The following is a 19,568-nucleotide window of genomic DNA, read 5'->3' on the forward strand; positions in this document are numbered from 1 at the left end:
CGTATATAAAGGAGGAAGGGGAGGAGGCCGGCCGGCCCTATAGGCGCGCCAAGGAGGAGTCCTCCTCCTAGTAGAAGTAGGACTCCTACTAGGAGGGGGAAGGAAGTGGGGAAGAAGGAAAGGGGGGCGCCGCCCCCCCTCTCCTAGTCCAATTTGGACCAGGGGGGAGGAGGCGCGTGGCCCACCCTGGCTGCCCTTCTCTTTCTCCACTAAGGCCCATATGGCCCATTACTTCTCCCGGGGGGGGGGGGGGGGGTTCCGGTAACCCTCCGGTACTCTGGTTTTCTCCGAAATCACCCGAAACACTTCCGGTGTCTGAATATAGCCGTCCAATGTATCAATCTTTATGTCTCGACCATTTCGAGACTCCTCGTTATGTCCGTGATCACATTCGGGACTCCGAACTAACTTCGGTACATCAAAACTCATAAACTCATAATATAATTGTCATCGAAACCTTAAGCGTGCGGACCCTACGGGTTCGAGAACAATGTAGACATGACCGAGACATGTCTCCGGTCAATAACCAATAGCGGAACCTGGCTGCTCATATTGGCTCCTACATATTCTACGAAGATCTTTATCGGTCAGACCGCATAACAACATACGTTGTTCCCTTTGTCATCAGTATGTTACTTGCCGGAGATTCGATCGTCCGTATCTCAATACCTAGTTCAATCTCGTTACTGGCAAGTCTCTTTACTCGTTTTGTAATACATCATCTCGCAACTAACTCATTAGTTGCAATGCTTGCGAGGCTTATGTGATGTGCATTACCGAGAGGGCCCAGAGATACCTCTCCGACAATCGGAGTGACAAATCCTAATCTCAAAATACACCAACCCAACATTTACCTTTGGAGACACCTGTAGAGCTCCTTTATAATCACCCAGTTACGTTGTGACATTTGGTAGCACACAAAGTGTTCCTCCAGCAAATGGGAGTTGCATAATCTCATAGTCATAGGAACATGTATAAGTCATGAAGAAAGCAATAGCAACATACTAAACGATCGGGTGCTAAGCTAATGGAATGGGTCATGTCAATCACATTATTGTTCTAATAATGTGATCCCGTTAATCAAATGACAACACATGTCTATGGTTAGGAAACATAACCATCCTTGATTAATGAGCTAGTCAAGTAGAGGCATACTAGTGACGTTTGGTTTGTCTATGTATTCACACAAGTATTATGTTTCCGGATAATACAATTCTAGCATGAATAATAAACATTTATCATGATATAAGGAAATAAAGTAATAACATTATTATTGCCTCTAGGGCATATTTCCTTCAATTGGAACAGATCAACTGTCCGGCCCCTCTGCCCGAAGAGCCTACGGACGCTCTCCTGACGGAGATGTAGACTCCGGCTCCTTATGAGGTGCTGGAGAAGACCAAGAAGAAGTCCAAGGAAATCCAAAAGAGTTCGCGGTGCCAGGTGGTATCGGACTCATCATCCGATAACACCGAGACGCATGCCTCCTGTGAAAACGAGGAGAAGGAAGATGAGGATTCTCCCCCTCCAGCTGGGGGAGACAAGAAAACGAAGGCCGCCCCAACCGGGGAGGCCGAAGGGTCCAAGAAGGGAAGGACTCTCCTTCCGAACTGCTCCACCACCGCCGGCGGCGGCGAAGACGAGTGGCTGCTCAGGGCCAAGCCCCTGACGAAGTCGTAAGTATTCAGATGCCAGAGTAACTCATAGCATATCTTTGTCGCACTGCTTCTCCTAACGTCGAATATGATTATGTAGTCCGCCTTTCGGTGTCAAAACCGACGGATCTCGGGTAGGGGGTCCCGAACTGTGCGTCAAGGCCGGATGGTAACAGGAGACAAGGGACACAATGTTTTACCCAGGTTCGGGCCCTCTTGATGGAGGTAAAACCCTACGTCCTGCTTGATTAATATTGATGATATGGGTAGTACAAGAGTAGATCTACCACGAGATCAAGGAGGCTAAACCCTAGAAGCTAGCCTATGGTATGATTGTTGTGTATGGAGTTGATTGCCTACGGACTACAACCCTCCGGTTTATATAGACACCGGATAGGGTTAGGTTACACAGAGTCGGTTACAATGGTAGGAGATCTTGAATATCCGCATCGCCAAGCTTGCCTTCCACGCCAAGGAAAGTCCCATCCGGACACGGGACGAAGTCTTCAATCTTGTATCTTCATAGTCCAGGAGTCCGGCTGAAGGTATAGTTCGGCTACCCGAACACCCCCTAATCCAGGACTCCCTCAGTAGCCCCTGAACCAGGCTTCAATGACGACGAGTCCGTCGCGCAAATTTTCTTCGGCATTGCAAGGCGGGTTCCTCCTCCAAGTCCTTCGTAGAAGATTGTAAACACCAAGAGTAGTGTCCGGCTCTGCAAAATAAGTTTCCACATATTGCCATAGAGAGAATAATATTGACACAAATCAAATCTGCCGACGTATTCCGCAGTGCGTCATCACACTACGGCCAAGTCCTTTACTCGAATCGTTTTTACTTTTCCACCTCAGCACGTTTTGCGAGGCAGTTTCCTTGGCACGTCTTGTCAAAGCAGAGGTCGTGTACCCCTTTTACGGGATTCTCATCAATACGGACGTGGGTAACCCAACCGCGCCATTTGTCACGGCGCTTGGGAGACAAGCGAGTTTTACTAGGCTGGTGGGGACGCACAACTGCATCCGCCCATATAAGGGGATAAGGATCCACCTTTTTACCTACGCCTTCTTCCTCCTTTGCCTATCCATCTCCTGCGCACTCGAGCTCCAGCGCCCAAGCCCGCACTTCCCACCTCAACCTTCTCCAGCAATGTCCGGAGCGGGAGGCAAGTGGATGGTCTCCTCCGTCATGGAGGGCCATGTCAAAAAGCTAAGGAAGGCCGGATACTTGTCCAAAGACATCGCGCACCGGCTTCCCGAGGACGGGAAGCTTCTCCCCACCCCAAGGCCCCATGAGAGGGTAGTATTTCTCCCCCACGTCCTCCACGGACTGGGTTTTCCACTCCACCCATTTGTCCGGGGGCTCATGTTCTACTACGGCCTGGATTTCCACGATCTGGCCTCGAACTTCATCCTCAACATCTCGGCGTTTATCGTCGTGTGCGAGGCTTTCCTCCGCATCCGCCCCCATTTCGGCCTCTGGCTCAAGACCTTCAACGTCAAACCCAAGGTGGTGCGCGGCAGCCAGGCGGAGTGCGGAGGCGCCATGGCGGGCAAGATGGCTAACGTCCTATGGCTCGAGGGCTCCTTCATGGAGACCCTGAAGGGGTGACAATCGTGGTGGTTTTACATCACCGAGCCGCGCGATCCGAAATGGATCGCAACCCCCGAGTTCCTATCTGGACCCCCCACTCGGCTTATGTCCTGGAAAGAGATGGGCCTATCGTGGGGCGACAAAAAGAGGTGACCGGACTGCACACATGCATCCAGTCCCTGGTGAGCAAGCCGATCAAGCTCGTCAATGTAGTCCAGGTTATACTCGTCCGCCGGATCCTCCCGTGTCAACAACGGGACTTTAATCTATGGGAATTCGACCCGGCGCAGCACCAAACCCTTAACAGGCTCTTCGACATGACGTATGTAGACGTCTGGAAGGTGCTAACCAAAGGCGCCGAGGCTCCCACATTCGCCTCTGAGGACCGCGGATACAGCTCGCAGCGTCACGCTAGCGAGGTAAGCTATTTTCACCTTTTACATGATGTTAAGTTTTTTCATAGTTTGACACTATGCGGGATCTAAACTCCCTTACCTTTGACAGGCTTGGCGGGCGAAGTCCGGATCGATTAACTGTCTGGCTCCCTTGCCCGAAGACCCAGCCCCTACTCTCCTAGTGAAGCTGCTGGTTCCGGCGCCTTATGTGGTGCCGGAGAAGAAGGCCAAGAAGAAGAAGGCCACGGGGACTCGAAAGAGTTCCCGTAATGTGGTGGTGTCGGACTCGTCATCTGACGAGTCCGAGACGCCCTCCTCCTGCGAAAACGAGGAGGAGGAAGAAGAAAACTCTCCCCCCAGCGGAGGGAGGAGAGAAGAGGAAGGTCGCCCCAACGGGGGAGGCCGAGGGGTCTAGGAAAAGGAAGACCCCTCCGCCGGACTACGCCCCCAACGCCAAAGAGGGCAAAGAGGAGTGGCCAAACAGGGCCAAGCGTCCGGCGAAATCGTAAGTTCGGATATCAGAATAACTCATGATGTTCCTTTGTTGCACAGATTTCCCTAATGTCGAACATAATTATGCAGCCCGCCCCGGGCCGAACTCAACGAGTCGTCGAGCGGCTCCCTGGATTCATCGGACGTGAACTCAGTTCCGCCCGCTGTCTCCCCCCGCACTGCGGACGACGCCGAAGTGGCGTCGCAACGAGCTCCGGGGCAGGAGGAGGTGGTCCTGGAGGAGCCGCAAGGCGACCTCCCGGACCCCAGGAGTAAAGGGGACAAGACCCCCAGGGCTCCAAGTCCGGCTTTGTGCCGGACACCGCGCCGGAATCTTCAACAGTTCCGGACCGCGGTAGGCGAACTCCTTCCAAGAGGAGCAAGCCTTCTGAGCCGGCGGCCTCCGTCCAACCAGAGGTGCCGGACAATCTGCTCGAGGTGCTTGACGGCGCCTCCATCGATGAGGAGCACCGTACTATTATGAGTACGGTGATCCAGAAGGTTTAGTCCGCCAAGAGCGGACTGAGTGAAGCTTGCGCTAGCCTCCTAACAGGCTTCGAGGTAAGTAAAAATATGTAAAAATATAACCGCATAGACAGTAGCCCCTGATGCTCTGTTTGGCATTCGGAAAGAAAAGCCGAATAGAGGATCTATTAAATTTTGCAGGAGTCTAACAAAAAGAGTCAATATGCGTATCCAGGCTTCGCTGCTATCCACCGCCGCACTGACTGCGGAGGTGGGTGTCCTGAAGCAGGACCTCGAGCAGACCGAGCAAGAGCTCGGCCTTGCCAAGCGGCGGCTCGAGGAGAAAGAAGGTAAGAAATACCTTACAGAAAAAGTGCCTATAGAGAGGCGTGATTGCAAAAAATAACAGGATTGCACTGCTTATTATAGGGGCCACGATTGAGGTGGCGACCCTCAAGCAGGCGCTGTCCGAGGCCAAAACGAAAACGGCCGCGGAGTGCACCGAGCGAGAGAAACTTGGGGCTCAGGTCGGCGAGGTGCAGCAAGAGCTTCGGGCTCTCATGAAAAAACATGAGAGTTTGGAGCTTGAGTCAAAGACCCAAGCGTCCGAACTCGCGGCGGCCCTTGAGACTGCCAAGTCTGCCAAGGCCGAAGCCCAAAAGGCCCTCCAAGAGTTGGAGGAGATGAAGAAGATAGCAGCGGGTAAGGCATTCTTTATGCAAAGCAGAAATATAAAAGTAAACTACTTGTTACTTACCCGAATCCGGAGTTCTCCAGGGGCATTTGCAGACCTTCCCCGCAGTGTATCCGATGCCGCCGCATTCTACCGAGCTGAAGAGGGCAGCTCGACGGAGAAGGTGTTCTGGTCTCAGTATGCTGAGGCCGGACACCCTGTGCCCTTGAGCGACCAGCTGAAACAGCTGGTCGAGCTCCACAAGGCGGCCGAACAGGCCAGGAAGGGCTTCATAGTTCGGCTGTGGCCCGGAGAGGCCCTGCCTGGGAGCTACTTCGGGCTGGTGCGGCCGCTGGTGGAGGCCTGTCCAAGGCTCGAGGTCATCAAGCGCTCCGTCTGCATCGAAGGTGCCCGTCGGGCCCTTGCCCGTGCAAAGGTGCATTGGGGTAAGATGGACGGTGAGAAGCTTGTGAAGGACGGGCCGCCGCCGGGGAAGGAGCATCGCAAGCTTGAGAACTATTACAAGGATGTTCTTGCGGGTGCCCGCCTTGTGGCGGATGAATGTACCAAGGATGTAATTTTTGAATAAACTCGCTCGTTTTTATCCTGTGCGCTGAAAACTTGTTCATAGGTGCTTAAGCAATGCTTGTTGAATTTAAAATATTATTTTCTGTGCGGCCGTTTATCAAAAAATTGAGAGATGGCCAGTCGTCGGCTTCTGCCCCCATGCCACTAGTGCTGGGGTGTTCAGGATAAACCTGAGCGCTCTTTTTCCCATAGTTGGGTCCTTCGAGGGAGGCGCTCAGCACAACGAACCAGGCAATCGGACTATAATGCTTGAACACTCTCACTTAGCCATAGAACTTCATAATTTTAAATTTTGGCGAAGCCCCTAGTTCGGAAGACCGAGTTCGGGGCGCTATCCACACCTTGGCCGGACAAATCCGGCTCCTCGCTCGAAGCGGCATAAGTCTTTAAGGACTCGAAAAACCTCTCGAACAACGACCGGTCTCTCGCCTCATCATGACAGTCAGTTTTAGCTTTCTACATTGAGGTGCTTAACCCAGCTCAACCGGGGCACAATCACAGTGGTTCTCCTAGTGCTACCTTAGCCGATATAGCGGAACGTAAGGCACCAAAACATAGGAGCCGGGCAAACCCAACTATTGACCCAAATCATGATTCGGAGCCGATGCATATAGTGCTATAAGTTCGGGGTGCCGCACTTGTGAAAGTGTACGGGCTTCTCACACCATATTAAAGGGTACTGAAGCCCCTGGCGTACTTGCCGTACCACAGTGTACGGGTGCAACATGTCATTAATGAACATATATAAAAGAGAGTAATGCAGAAAATAGAAAAAAGCTATGCATTGTTTATATAAAGGCTGCTGTCAGAGCAGAACGATACAAGTGGTATTATAAGGTAAAGATATTGGACTATTTAACATGTCCTAGCCAGGGGCAGGCCGCGGAATTGTATTCAAAACAGGTATACTGCTCGTAATAGAGACCACCTGGGGGTTCCATAATGCGGCATGGCTTGTCTGCCTCCCTGGATCTTGCATCGTTTGTGCGGCAGTCGAATTGCCGAACAGGTCGTCCGAAGTATGGAGTCCTGAAAGTAAGAAAAAAAGAATCCGACAGCCCCTAGTATGTTTTAAGCCGTATTTTGGGCGTGCCGTTATTGTGCCCCTTCCCCTGTGCCCATGGTTTTTCAAGGGCGTAGTTATGTACGCGAGGTACTGGTTTCGCTATGTCGCGAAAGCTGGGGTTGGGGCCGCATTGCTACGCTTCCTCAGAGTGTGCCAGGCGGTCCTGCTGTGGGTTACTCTGGGTGCGCTTGGCAGTGTCTGGCTTTTTAATGGCCGGACTGGAGAATTGCCTGAGAAGGCTACTTTGTACCTCCGCTGCGAGAGCCGCCGTATGCTCCTCCGTACGGAGGGAGCGTTCGGTGTTTCCATTGACCGTAATTACTCCTCGAGGGCCTGGCATCTTGATCTTGAGATATGCGTAGTGCGGCACCGCATTGAACTTTATGAATGCGGTTCGTCCGAGCAGGGCATGATAGCCACTGCGAAACGGGACTATATCGAAGATTAACTCTTCGCTTCGGAAATTGTCCGGGGATCCGAAGACCACGTCAAGTGTTACTGAGCCTGTACAGTTGGCTTCTACACCTGGTATAACGCCTTTAAAGGTCATTCTTGTGGGCTTAATCCTTGAGGGATCTATGCCCATTTTCCGCACTGTATCCTGATAAAGCAGGTTCAGGCTACTGCTTCCATCCATGAGGACTCTTGTGAGATGAAATGCGGCGAAGCCGCCATGACGGATGCTAGTGGGATGGTCCCTTCGATCAAAGGTGATCGGGCAGGAGGACCATGAGTTGAACTTTGGGGCGACTGGCTCCATCGCGTATACGTCCTGTAGCGCATGCTTCCGCTCCCGCTTGGGAATGTGGGTTGCGTATATCATGTTCACCGTCCGCAATTGTGGGGGAAAGCACTTCTGTCCATTGTTGTTCGGCGGCTTGAGCTCCTCGTCGTCGCTGTGCAGCCCCTTGTCTCTGTTTTCGGCCCTTAACTTGCCTGCCTGCTTGAACACCCAACAATCCATGTTAGTGTGATTGGCTGGCCTTTCGGGGGTGCCATGTATCTGGCACAAGCGATCGAGTATTCGTTCCAAACTGGACGGGCTCTGAGTATTCTTTTTGAATGGCTTTTTCCGGTGACCGGATTTATAGCCTTTGAATCCGGTATTGACTGCCGTGTCTTCATTGCTGTCGCTGTTAACGCGGCGTTTTTTCTTATTTCGACGTGTCCTGCCACTTTTTTCCTTGGTATCCGAATTACCAGGGTTCTTTGATAAGTTGTTACTGCGAGCTAGCCAGCTGTCTTCTCCCGCGCAAAAGCGGGTCATGAGTGTCGTGAGGGCTGCCATGGATTTCGGCTTTTCCTGTCCCAGGTGCCGGGCGAGCCACTCGTCGCGGATGTTATGCTTGAAGGCTGCTAGGGCCTCTGCGTCCGGACAATTGACTATCTGGTTTTTCTTTGTTAGGAACCGTGTCCAGAATTGTCTGGCCGATTCCTCTGGCTACTGAATTATGTGGCTTAAGTTGTCGGCATCCGGCGGTCGTACGTAAGTGCCCTGGAAGTTGTTGAGGAATGCGGCTTCCAGGTCCTCCCAAGAACCGATTGAGTCTACTGGCAAGCTGTTAAGCCGATGCCGTGCCGGTCCTTTAAGTTTGAGCGGGAGGTATTTGATGGCGTGTAGATCATCGCCGCGTGCCATGTGGATGTGAAGGAGATAATCCTCGATCCATACCGCCGGATCTGTTGTGCCATCGTATGATTCGATGTTTACGGGTTTGAAACCCTCTGGGATTTTATGATCCATTACTTCATTCGTGAAGCATAGCGGGTGTGCGGCGCCTCTGTACTGGGCTATATCACGACGCAGCTCGGAAGAGCTATGTCTGTTATCTTCAGCCCGGCCGGATTTGTTGTATCCGGAGTGAAGATCATTGTCACATGCTGTAGGGCGCCTGCGCGATCCGTAGATCAATCTTGTTTGTCTTGCCTTATCCTCCAGTATGTCTCGCAGGTCGGGCGCATTTTCCCGTGCCTTAGTTGAGCAGCGTCGGGGCATGGCTTGGGTGGAGAGCCGAGAGGCCTCTCTGTCGCGGCTGCGAGGTGGCCGGTTTGCCATGTCATGCGCTGGTGATGTAGGTGCTTCCTCCTCTAATCGGGGTAGCGGCCTGCGCTTCGAGTAAATCTTGGAGGGGCGTTCGAATTCATACTCTTCGGCCGCAAGGACTTCAGTCCATCTGTCATCTAGCAAATCTTGGGCAGCTCTAAGCTGTTGCTGCTTTTTCTTGAGGCTGCTTGCCGTGGCTAAAAGCCTGCGTTTAAAACGCTCTTGTTCGGCGGGGTCTGATGGTATGACGAATTCGTCGTCATCGAGGCTTGCCTCGTCTTCGAGGGAGGCGTATAGTTATCATCCTCGACCTCTCGGTCTGCCGCTTTCTCATGAGGGCTGGCTTTTCCATCTTCCTGTGCCGAATCTTGCTGAGGTGGGTGTTCTTCGGCGCTATTCGGGGTAGTATTATCTCCCGTGCCGGAATCAACTGTTTTTGCTTTGGTGGGATTTAGAGCGGCGCCGCTGACGCTGGCGCTTTGGCTGTTTCTTGGGGGCGTCATCCCCCACTGTTCTATCGCCATCTCCATCTTTTGGAGTATCCACCATATATATGTCATATGACGAGGTGGCCTTCCAGCGCCCTACAGGTGTTGATTCCTGTTCGTCTCCTACATCGTCATCCATGCCGTCGATGTCTTCGGAGCTGAAGTCAAGCATGTCGGTTAGATCGTCGACAGTGGCTACAAAGTGGGTGGTGGGTGGGCTTTGAATTTCCACATCGTCCGTATCCCACCCTCGCTGACCGTAGTCCGGGCAGGGCTCTCCTGATAAAGAGAGAGACTTAAGAGAATTCAGGATGTCGCCAAAAGGTGAATGCTGAAAGATGTCTGCGGTGGTGAACTCCATTATCGGCGCCCAATCGGATTTGATTGGCAGGGGCGCGGGGGGTTCGGAGTCCGGGGAGGAGTCCGGATCCTTGGAGTCATGGGTCGTGCAGGGTGCGGGGCTAGCATTCGGCTCGATCGCTTTCGGGATCGCAGCCCCCGAGGTGACGTCCAACCGCTCATCCTCGATTGGCGCAATGGGCTCCGAGTTAGGGGTCGGAACCGATGCGTGTGCGGCCTCCAGGACACTGTCCGGGGGCAGAGCTAGATCATGCCCCTCAAGATAGTGCGGCGCGCTTGGCCGTGGCTCGAGCCCGTCGAAGATCAAGTCTCCTCGGATGTCAGCCATGTAGTTTAAGCTTCCAAACCTGACTTGATGGCCAGGGGCGTAGCTTTCGATCTTCTCCAGATAGCCGAGCGAATTGGCCCGCAGAGCGAAGCCGCCAAAGACGAAGATCTGTCCGGGGAGCAAAGTCTCACCCTAGACCGCATCGTTGTTGATGATCAAAGGAGCCATCGGGCCTAAAGGCGACGACACAGAGGAACTCTCAATGAAAGCACCAATGTCGGTGTCAAAACTGGCGGATCTCGGGTAGGGGGTCCCGAACTGTGCGTCAAGGCCGGATGGTAACAAGAGACAAGGGACACGATGTTTTACCCAGGTTCGGGCCCTCTTGACGGAGGTAAAACCCTACGTCCTGCTTGATTAATATTGATGATATGGGTAGTACAAGAGTAGATCTACCACGAGATCAAGGAGGCTAAACCCTAGAAGCTAGCCTATGGTATGATTGTTGTGTATGGAGTTGATTGCCTACGGACTACAACCCTCCGGTTTATATAGACACCGGATAGGGTTAGGGTTACACAGAGTCGGTTACAATGGTAGGAGATCTTGAATATCCGCATCGCCAAGCTTGCCTTCCACGCCAAGGAAAGTCCCATCCGTACACGGGACGAAGTCTTCAATCTTGTATCTTCATAGTCTAGGAGTCCGGCTGAAGGTATAGTCCGGCTACCCGAACACCCCCTAATCCAGGACTCCCTCACCGCCCCAAGCCCGTATCAACGTATCATCGTCAGACGGTTCCTTGGACTCGTCGGACATGAATAGTGATACACTTCCAACCGCCTCCTCCCCTTGCCCTACGAACAATGCCGAGGTGTTGGCTCGAGGGGCATCGAGCCGGGGGAGACAGTCCCGGAGGCGCCTCAAGGTGACCTTCCGGACTACAGGAGCAAAGGGAGCAAGGCTCCCAGGGGCTCTAAGTTCGGCCCTCAGCCGGACACCGTGCCGGAACCTCCAGTGGTTCCGGATTCCTGCTGGGAGCGCTTTGCGGCGCTTCCATCGACGAAGAGCACCGCACTATTATGAGTGCGGTGATCAAGAAGGTTCAGTCCGCCAAGAGCAGACTGACTGAAGCCTATGCCAGCCTTCTAACAGGCTTTGAGGTAAGTATTTAAAATATAGGAAAATATTACCGCATAGACAGTAGCCCCTGATGCTCTGTTTGGTGTTGACAAAGAAAAGCCGAATAGAGGATCAAATAATATCTGCAGGAGTCTAATATAAGTATGTCTATATGCATATGCAGGCTTCGCTGCTGACCTCTGCCGCACTGACTGTGGAGGTCGCCGCACTGAAGCAGGACCTCGAGGGGTACGAGAAAGAGCTCGGCCTTGCTAAGAGGCAGCTCGAGGAGAACAAAGGTAAGTTATACCTTGTCTATATATAAAAAAGAAAATGTGGTTGCGAAATGACAGGATCATCATGAATATGCTAGGGGCCACGACCGAAGTGGGGACCCTGAAGCAAGCGCTGTCCGAGGCCGAGAACAAAGTGGCCAAGGAGCGCACCGAGCGGGAAAAACAAGAGGCACGGGTGGGCGAGGTGCAGCAAGAGCTCCAGGCTCTCGTCAAGAAGCACGAGGCTTTGGAGCTTGACTCGAAGACGCGAGAGTCCGAGCTTACCGCGGCCCTCGTGAGCACAAAGAATGCCAAGGCTGAAGCCCAAAAGGCCCTCCAGGAGATTGAGGCGATGAGGAAGATAGCGGCGGGTAAGGCATACAATATGAAAAGCAAGTATGTGAAAGCAAATTACTTGTTACTTACCCGAGGCCAGAGCTCTCCAGGAGCATTCGCAGATTTGCCCCGCAGCGTGTCGGATGCCGCGAAATTTTACCAGGCCGAGGAGGGAAGCTCGACAGAGAAGTTGTTCTGGTCTCAGTATACTAGGACCGAACACCTGATGCCTATGAGCGACCAGCTGAAGCAACTGGTCGAGCTGCACAAGGCGGCCGAACAGGCCATGAGGGGCCTTATAGTCCGGCTGTGGCCTGGCGACTCCCTTCCCAATAGCTACTTCGGCCTGGTGAGGCGGCTTGTGGATGCCTGTCCATGACTGGAAGTCATCAAGCGGTCCGTCTGCATCGAAGGTGCACGCCGGGCCTTTGCTCGTGCGAAGGTGCACTGGGCCAAGATGGACGCCAAGAAGCTGGTGAAGGAGGGGCCGCCGCAGGGCAAGGAGCATCGCCACCCCGACATGTATTATAAGGGTGTCCTGAAGGGTGCCCATCTTGTGGCGGACGAGTGTGCGAAAGATGTAATTTTTGAATGAACTTGCTCGTGTGATCCTGTATTATGAAAACTTGTTCATATGCGCTATGCAACGCTTGTTTGAATTTAAAATATTACCTTATGTGCGGCTGTTTATCAAATTTAAGAGATGGCCAGTCGTCGGCTTCTGCCCCCATGCCACGAGTGCTGGGGTGTTCGGGATAAATCTGAGCACTCTTTTTCCCATTATTGGGTCCTTCGAGGGAGGTGCTCAGCACAACGAACAAGGCAATCGGACTATAATGCTTTATCACTCTCACTTAGCCATAGAATTCTATAATTTTAAATTTTAGCAAAGCCCCTAGTATTCGGAAGGCCGAATTCGGGGCGCTATACACGCCTTAAGCCGGAAATAGCCGACTCCTCGCTCTAAGAGGCATAAGTCTTTAGGGACTCGAGACCTCTCGAACAGCGACCAACTCTCGCCTTATCATGACAGTCAGTTTTAGCTTTCTCTACTGAGGTGTTTAGCCCAGCTGAACCGGGGCACAATCGCAGTAGTTCTCCCAGTGCTACCTTAGCCGATATAGCGGAACGTAAGGTACCAAAACATGGGAGCCGGGCAAACCCAACTATTGACCCAAGAGATGATTCAGAGCTGATGCATATAATGCTATAAGTTCGGGGTGCCGCACTATTGAAAGTGTTCGGACTTCTCACGCCGTATTATGGGGTATGCTTAAGCCCCTGGCGTATTGGTCGTACCAGAGTGTACGGGTGCTGAATGTCATGAATGAACATATATATATAAAGAAGAATAGAGAATGCGATAATAGTCTAGTGCTATGCATTGGTTATTCAATAAGGTGCGTCGAAGCAGAATGACACAAGTAGTGCGATAAGCAAAAAGTAGGACTATTTGACATGTCCCCTCCAAGGGCAAGCTGAGGAATGGTATTTAAAGCAGGTTTTTCACACATTATCAGAGAGCACCTGAGAATTCCTTGATGCGACGTAGCTTTCTGCCTCCTTGGTTGTTGTATCGTGTGTCTGGCCATCGTACTGTCGGACGGGGCTTCAGAGATTAACGTCCTGAAAGAAACAAAGATAACAAAGCTGGAAGCCCCTAGTGCGGTTGAGCCGCGTCTTGGGGTGTGCCGTAGTCGTGCCCCCCTCCCCACCTATGCCCATGGTATTTTCAATGCGTAATTATGTACGCGTGGCATAGATTTCGCCGTTTGGCTGGGACTGGGGTGGGGGCCGCATTGCTATGCGAGCTCGGAACGTGCCAGGCGGTCTTGTTGCCGATTACTCCGGGCGCGCTTGAAGGTGTCCGGGTCCTTAATCACCGAACTGGTGGATTGCCTTAAGAGGCTGCTTTGTGCTTCTACTGCAAGGGCCGCAGTGTGCTCCTCCGTGCGGAGAGAGCGCTCTGTGTTTCCATTGACTGTGATGACCCCCCGAGGTCCTGGCATCTTGAGCTTGAGGTATGCATAATGCAGTATGGCATTGAATCTCGAAAATGCGGTTCGCCCGAGCAGTGCATGATAGCCACTGCGGAACGGGACTATATCGAAGATTAACTCCTCGCTTCGGAAGTTATCCGGGGATCCGAAGACCACTTCCAGTGTGACTGAGCCTGTGTAATGGGCCTCTACACTTGGTATGACGCCTTTGAAGGTCGTTTTTGTGGGTTTGATCCTTGAGGGGTCTATACCCATTTTGCGCACTGTGTCCTGATAAAGCAGGTTCAGGAGGACCATGGGTTGAATTTTGGGGCGACTGGCTCCAACTCATATACGTCCCTTAGTGCACGCTTCCGCTCCCTCTTGGGGATGTGGGTTGCATATATCATGTTCACCGTCCGCACTTGTGGGGGGAACCTCTTCTGTCCTCTGGTGTTCGGCTGCCGGGGCTCCTTCTCGTCATCGCTATGTGACCCCTTATCTTTGTTTTCGGCATTTAACTTGCCGGCCTGCTTGAACACCCAACAATCCCTGTTGGTGTGTTTGGCTGACTTGTCGGGGGTGCCGTGTATTTGACACGAGCGATCGAGTATACGGTCCAAACAGGACGGGCCCGGAGTGCTTATTTTGAATGACTCTTTGCGCTGACCGGGTTTAGAGCCTCCGAATCCGGCATTGACTGCCGTATCCTCGGTATTGTCGTTGTTGATGCGGCGCTTGTGTTTGTTGCGACGTGACCTGCCATTGCCATCCTTGGTATCCGAAGTACCATGATTCTTTGATATATTATTGCTGCGAGCCAGCCAGATGTCTTCTCCCGCACAAAAGCGGGTCATGAGTGTCGTGAGGGCTGCCATAGATTACGGCTTTTCCTGGCCAAGGTGCCAGGCGAGCCACTCGTCGCGGATGTTGTGCTTAAAAGCTGCTAGGGCCTCTACATCCGGACAGTCGACGATTCGATTTTTCTTTGTCAGGAACCGTGTCCAGAATTGTCTGGCCGATTCTTCTGGCTGCTGAATTATGTGGCTCAAGTCATCGGCATCTGGTGGTCGCACATAAGTGCCCTGGAAGTTGTCAAGGAATGCGGCTTCCAGATCTTCCCAACAGCCGATGGATTCTGCTGGCAGGCTGTTGAGCCAATGCCGAGCTGGTCCTTTGAGCTTGAGTGGGAGGTATTTGATGGCATGTAGATCGTCACCACGGGCCATGTGGATGTGCAGGAGGAAGTCCTCGATCCATACCGCAGGATTTGTTGTGCCGTCGTATGATTCGATATTTAGAGGTTTGAAACCCTCTGGGATTTGGTGATCCATTACTTCATCTGTGAAGCATATGGGGTGTGCGGCGCCTCTGTAGTGGGCTATGTCGCGACACAACTCGAATGAGTCTTGTCCGCTGTGTTCGGCCCGGCCGGATTTACCTTTACTGTATCCGGCGTGACGGTTATTGTCTCGCGTAGTGGCGCGCCCTCGTGATCCATAGATCGATCTTGCGTGTTTTGCTTTGTCCTCCAATATGTCTCGCAGGTCTAGCATGTTTCCCCGTGCCTTGTCATTTTTATTTGAGTGGCGTCGGGGTGCGGGCTGAGTTTTTGGCTGAAATGCCTCTCTGTCGCGGCCACGAGGTGGCCGATCATCCACGTCATATGCTGGAGATGTAGGTTTTAATGCTTCCTCCTCCAGTCAGGGTAGCAACCTGCGCTTTGGGTAACTCTTGTAGAGGCGTTCGAGTTCATATTCCGGGGCCGCAAGGACTTCAGTCCATCTGTCAGCTAGCAAATCTTGATCAGCTTGAAGCTGCTGTTGCTTTTTCTTAAGGCTATTTGCCGTGGCTATAAGCTGGCGCTTGAAGCGCTCTTGTTCGACGGGATCCTCAGGCATGACAAATTCGTCATCGCCGAGGCTTGCCTCGTCTTCGGAGGGAGGCATGTAATTATCATCCTCCGCCTCTCCATCTGCCGCTCTCTCGGGAGGGCTGGCTTCTCCATCCTCCTGCTCTAAATCTTGCTGGAGGGGATTGTTGTCATCTTCGGCACTGTCCGGAGTGCTATTATCTCCTGTGCCGGTGTCACCGCTTTTGCTTTGGCGAGACTTAGAGCGGTGCCGCTGACGTCGGCGCTTGGGTTGCTTCTTGGAGGGGTCATCCTCCGCTGTCTCGTCGCCATTGCCTTCTTTGGGTGTGTCCACCATTTATATATCATATGATGAGGTGGCTGTCCAGTGCCCTGTGGTCAGTGGTTCCTCTTCGTCTCCCGCATCGTCTTCCATATCGTCGATGTACTGGGAGTCGAAGTCGAGCATGTCGGTCAAATTGTCGACAGTGGCTACCAAGTGGGTGGTGGGTGGGCGACGAATTTCTTCGTCATCTGCATCCCCATCCTGCCGAACATAGTTCGGCCAGGACTCTCCTGACAGGGAGAGAGACCTTAATGAGTTTAGTATGTCACTGAAGGGCGAGTGCTGAAAGATATCCGCGGAGGTGAACTCCATGATCGGCGCCCAGTCAGATTCGATAGGCACGGGCGCAGGCGGTTCGGAGTCTGTGGCCGGGGAAGAATCCAGTAGTTCGGCGTTACGGCTCCCTTGAAGGGTAAGGTCGATATTCGGCTCGATCGCCGCTGAGAATACGGCCTCCGTGGCGGGGTCTATCCTCCGGTCCATGGATGGCGCAATTGGCTCCGAATTGAGGGTCGGAGCGTTTGCCGGTGCGGTCTCCTGAACACTGTGCGATGGTAGAGCTAAATTATACTCATCGTGACCGTGCGGCGCACTCGGCAGGGGCTCGAATCCTTCGAAGATCAAGTATCCGCGGATGTCGGCCGTGTAGTTTAAGCTTCCAAACCTGACCTGGTGGCCAGGGGCGTAACTCTCGATCTGCTCCAGATGGCCAAGCGAGTTGGCCCGTAGTGCGAAGCCGCCGAATACAAAGATCTGTCCGGGGAGAGAAGTCTCACCCTGGACTGCATCGCTATCGATGATCGAAGGAGCCATCAAGCCTAACAGCGACGACACAGAGGAACTCTCAATGAAAGCACCAATGTCGGTGTCAAAACCGGCGGATCTCGGGTAGGGGGTCCCGAACTGTGCGTCTAAGACGGATGGTAACAGCAGGCAGGGGACACGATGTTTTACCCAGGTTCGGGCCCTCTTGATGGAGGTAAAACCCTACGTCCTGCTTGATTATTCTTGATAATATGAGTAATACAAGAGTTGATCTACCATGAGATCAGAGAGGCTAAACCCTAGAAGCTAGCCTATGGTATGATTGTATGTTGTCCTACAGACTAAAGCCCTCCGGTTTATATAGACACCGGAGGAGGCTAGGGTTCCACGAGGTCGGTTACAAAGGAGGAGGTATGCATATCTGTATTGCCTAGCTTGCCTTCCACGCCAAGTAGAGTCCCATCCGGACACGGGACGAAGTATTCAATCTCGTATCTTCATAGTCCAACAGTCCAGCCAAAGGATATAGTCCGGCTGTCCGGAGACCCCCTAATCCAGGACTCCCTCAGTCGTGTTGACTGACTGCCCTAGAGATTCTTGATCGGTTTGCATCGCCCATCGTCATCGTCGAACCCGAGCATCTCTACTCCGACCCCAGCGCAACCAGCCGGCCTCTCCTCCAACCCGGCGTCCACGCGCGCCCGCGGCTCCACGGCGACTTCCTCGACACCGGCCACCCCGACTCGACATCGACCATGGAATTCTTCACACGGCTACCTCGACCACGGCTCCAACACCCACGCTCTTGGCTACATCGACAAGCGGCACAAAGGGCTACCGCCTGCTTGAGCAACCTCGTTGGTTTCCACTCCAGCCATGACTCCGCGATGCGTCGACCGTTACGACTGTGGAGGGGTGTCCGTCGGCTTGCCTTCGGATTCTTCTTTTTTTAGAGAAAAGGCGAGCGCCCGACTTTATAAATAAAGCCACCAGGCAGAGTCATAGCACCAGCACATAACACCACATAAGTTTAACAGAATAAGGCTAAGACGTACGAGTACAAGGTATCCAGCCTAACATGGCACGCAGGCCAGCACGTCGCACAACAGAACCATTTAGGAATCCGTCCTCCTAGAGCGCCGCAGCAGGGAAGAAGCCGTAGATTTCATTTTAGATAGCATATCGTCAAAAGCCTATAGGTCCTCTTCCTTAGTCAATAATCTCCACTGCTGCAAAAAGACATTGGCTTTAAATAAGCAACTCACTGGGTTAGCCGGGAAAATGTGTTCAATAGTGAACTTGTTTCTAGTAGTCCATAGCGACCAACAGATCGCAGCCCAGCCCACCAGGAAAACCCTCTTAGACCGGCCTGCTAGAGAATTAATACAACGTCGTAAATCCTCAAAAGAAGAAGGATTCCAATTAACACGAAGCTAAAGTCTAATGCAACTCCAAATGAATTTAGCCAAAGAACAATGAAAAAAGATATGTTCGGTATTCTCAAGAGCTCCACATAGCTGACAGCTGTCAGAGCCTGGCCCGTTCCTCTTCTTAATCTGATCAGCCGCAGGGAGTTTACGACGAAGAGCTTGCCATAGGAAGACTTTAATCTTAGGAGGAATGCGGGCAGGCCAAATGTTCTTAAACTTATTAGTGCGACCGCCGGAGATAAGTTTAGAATACGTCGATTTAACAGAGAACCGCCCCGAGGAGGAATGGGGCCAAACAACGGAGTCCTCTTCCTCCGAAAGCAAGGGCAAGCAGGCAGTAAGGCGCTGCCAGTCTTCCAACTCCACAGGGGAAAGAGAACGCCGAAAATCTAAAACCCAACCCTGAACCGAGAGCTCAAAGATAGAGATCTCGGGATCAGCACAAAAGGAAAACAAAGTCGGATAGGCAACCACAAGCGAGGTGTCCCCTACCCACCAGTCTAACCAAAAACGAGTAGATTTACGGTCCCGAACTACAAATTTAACAAGAGACCGGAAAATCGGTCTAATTTTAACAAGCTGACGCCAAAACTAAGACCCATCAGAAGAGGGAGCGAACATAGGGCTCGAGGAAGGGAAGTATTTAGCTTTGAGAAGGGCAAGCCAAGCAGGATGGTCCTCAAGGTGCATTATCTTCCACCACCATTTTAACATAAGGCATTTATTCATGATCCGAGTGTTAATGATGCCAAGGCCCCCCATGTCCTTAGGTCTACAAATGAGAGCCCATTTAACCATCCTATATTTGCGTTTATTATCGGAAGAATTCCAATAAAAGGCACCCCTGTGCTTGTCGAAACCCGTGTGTATCCCTTCGGAAAGTAGATAGAAGCCCATTAGAAACATCGGAAGAGAGGAAAGGCACGAATTAGTAAGGGCAACTTTGCCCGCCTGAGAGTTATAGCGACCTCGCCACGGCAAAACTCTATTGCCAACTTTAGTAACTGCCGGGGCGAAATCTTTCGCCAAAAGCTTGAGAGGGGAAATAGGTAAGCCCAAATATTTGAGAGGATAAGACCCAAGAGAGCAGTTCATGAGATGTGCCACCCGCTGCGCTTCCGAGTCAGACACCCCAGTAACAATGACCTCGCTCTTAGCGAAGTTAATTTTAAGACCCGAAAGGGCTTCAAAGCAAAGAAGAAGAAATTTCAAATTCATGAGAGTGTTCTCATTAAATCAACCATAATGATGGTATCATCCGCATATTGGAGGTGAGTGATGCCATTAGGGATGAGGTGAGTGCTAACAGGCGAGATGTGTCCAACAGACGCAACACGAGAAAGAATGTGAGATAAAGCATCGGCAACAAAATTAAAAAG

At 52.3% G+C, this 19,568-nt stretch overlaps 1 protein-coding gene across 1 annotated transcript in view; it reads right to left on the reverse strand.

Annotated features, from left to right (window-relative positions):
- Positions 1-19,568, reverse strand: part of LOC147987645 (uncharacterized) — a 29,443-nt gene that overhangs the window by 3,891 nt on the left and 5,984 nt on the right. The window contains exon 2 of the mRNA XM_087540387.1: positions 16,168-16,195. Within this exon, the coding sequence (XP_087396513.1) occupies positions 16,168-16,195 (28 nt within the window). The remainder of the gene's footprint in view (positions 1-16,167; positions 16,196-19,568) is intronic.

The sequence above is a fragment of the Triticum urartu genome, chromosome 2A (genome assembly GCF_056163025.1).
Source record: "Triticum urartu cultivar PI428250 chromosome 2A, HENAU_Tu73, whole genome shotgun sequence".
Taxonomy (NCBI): Eukaryota; Viridiplantae; Streptophyta; class Magnoliopsida; order Poales; family Poaceae; genus Triticum; species Triticum urartu.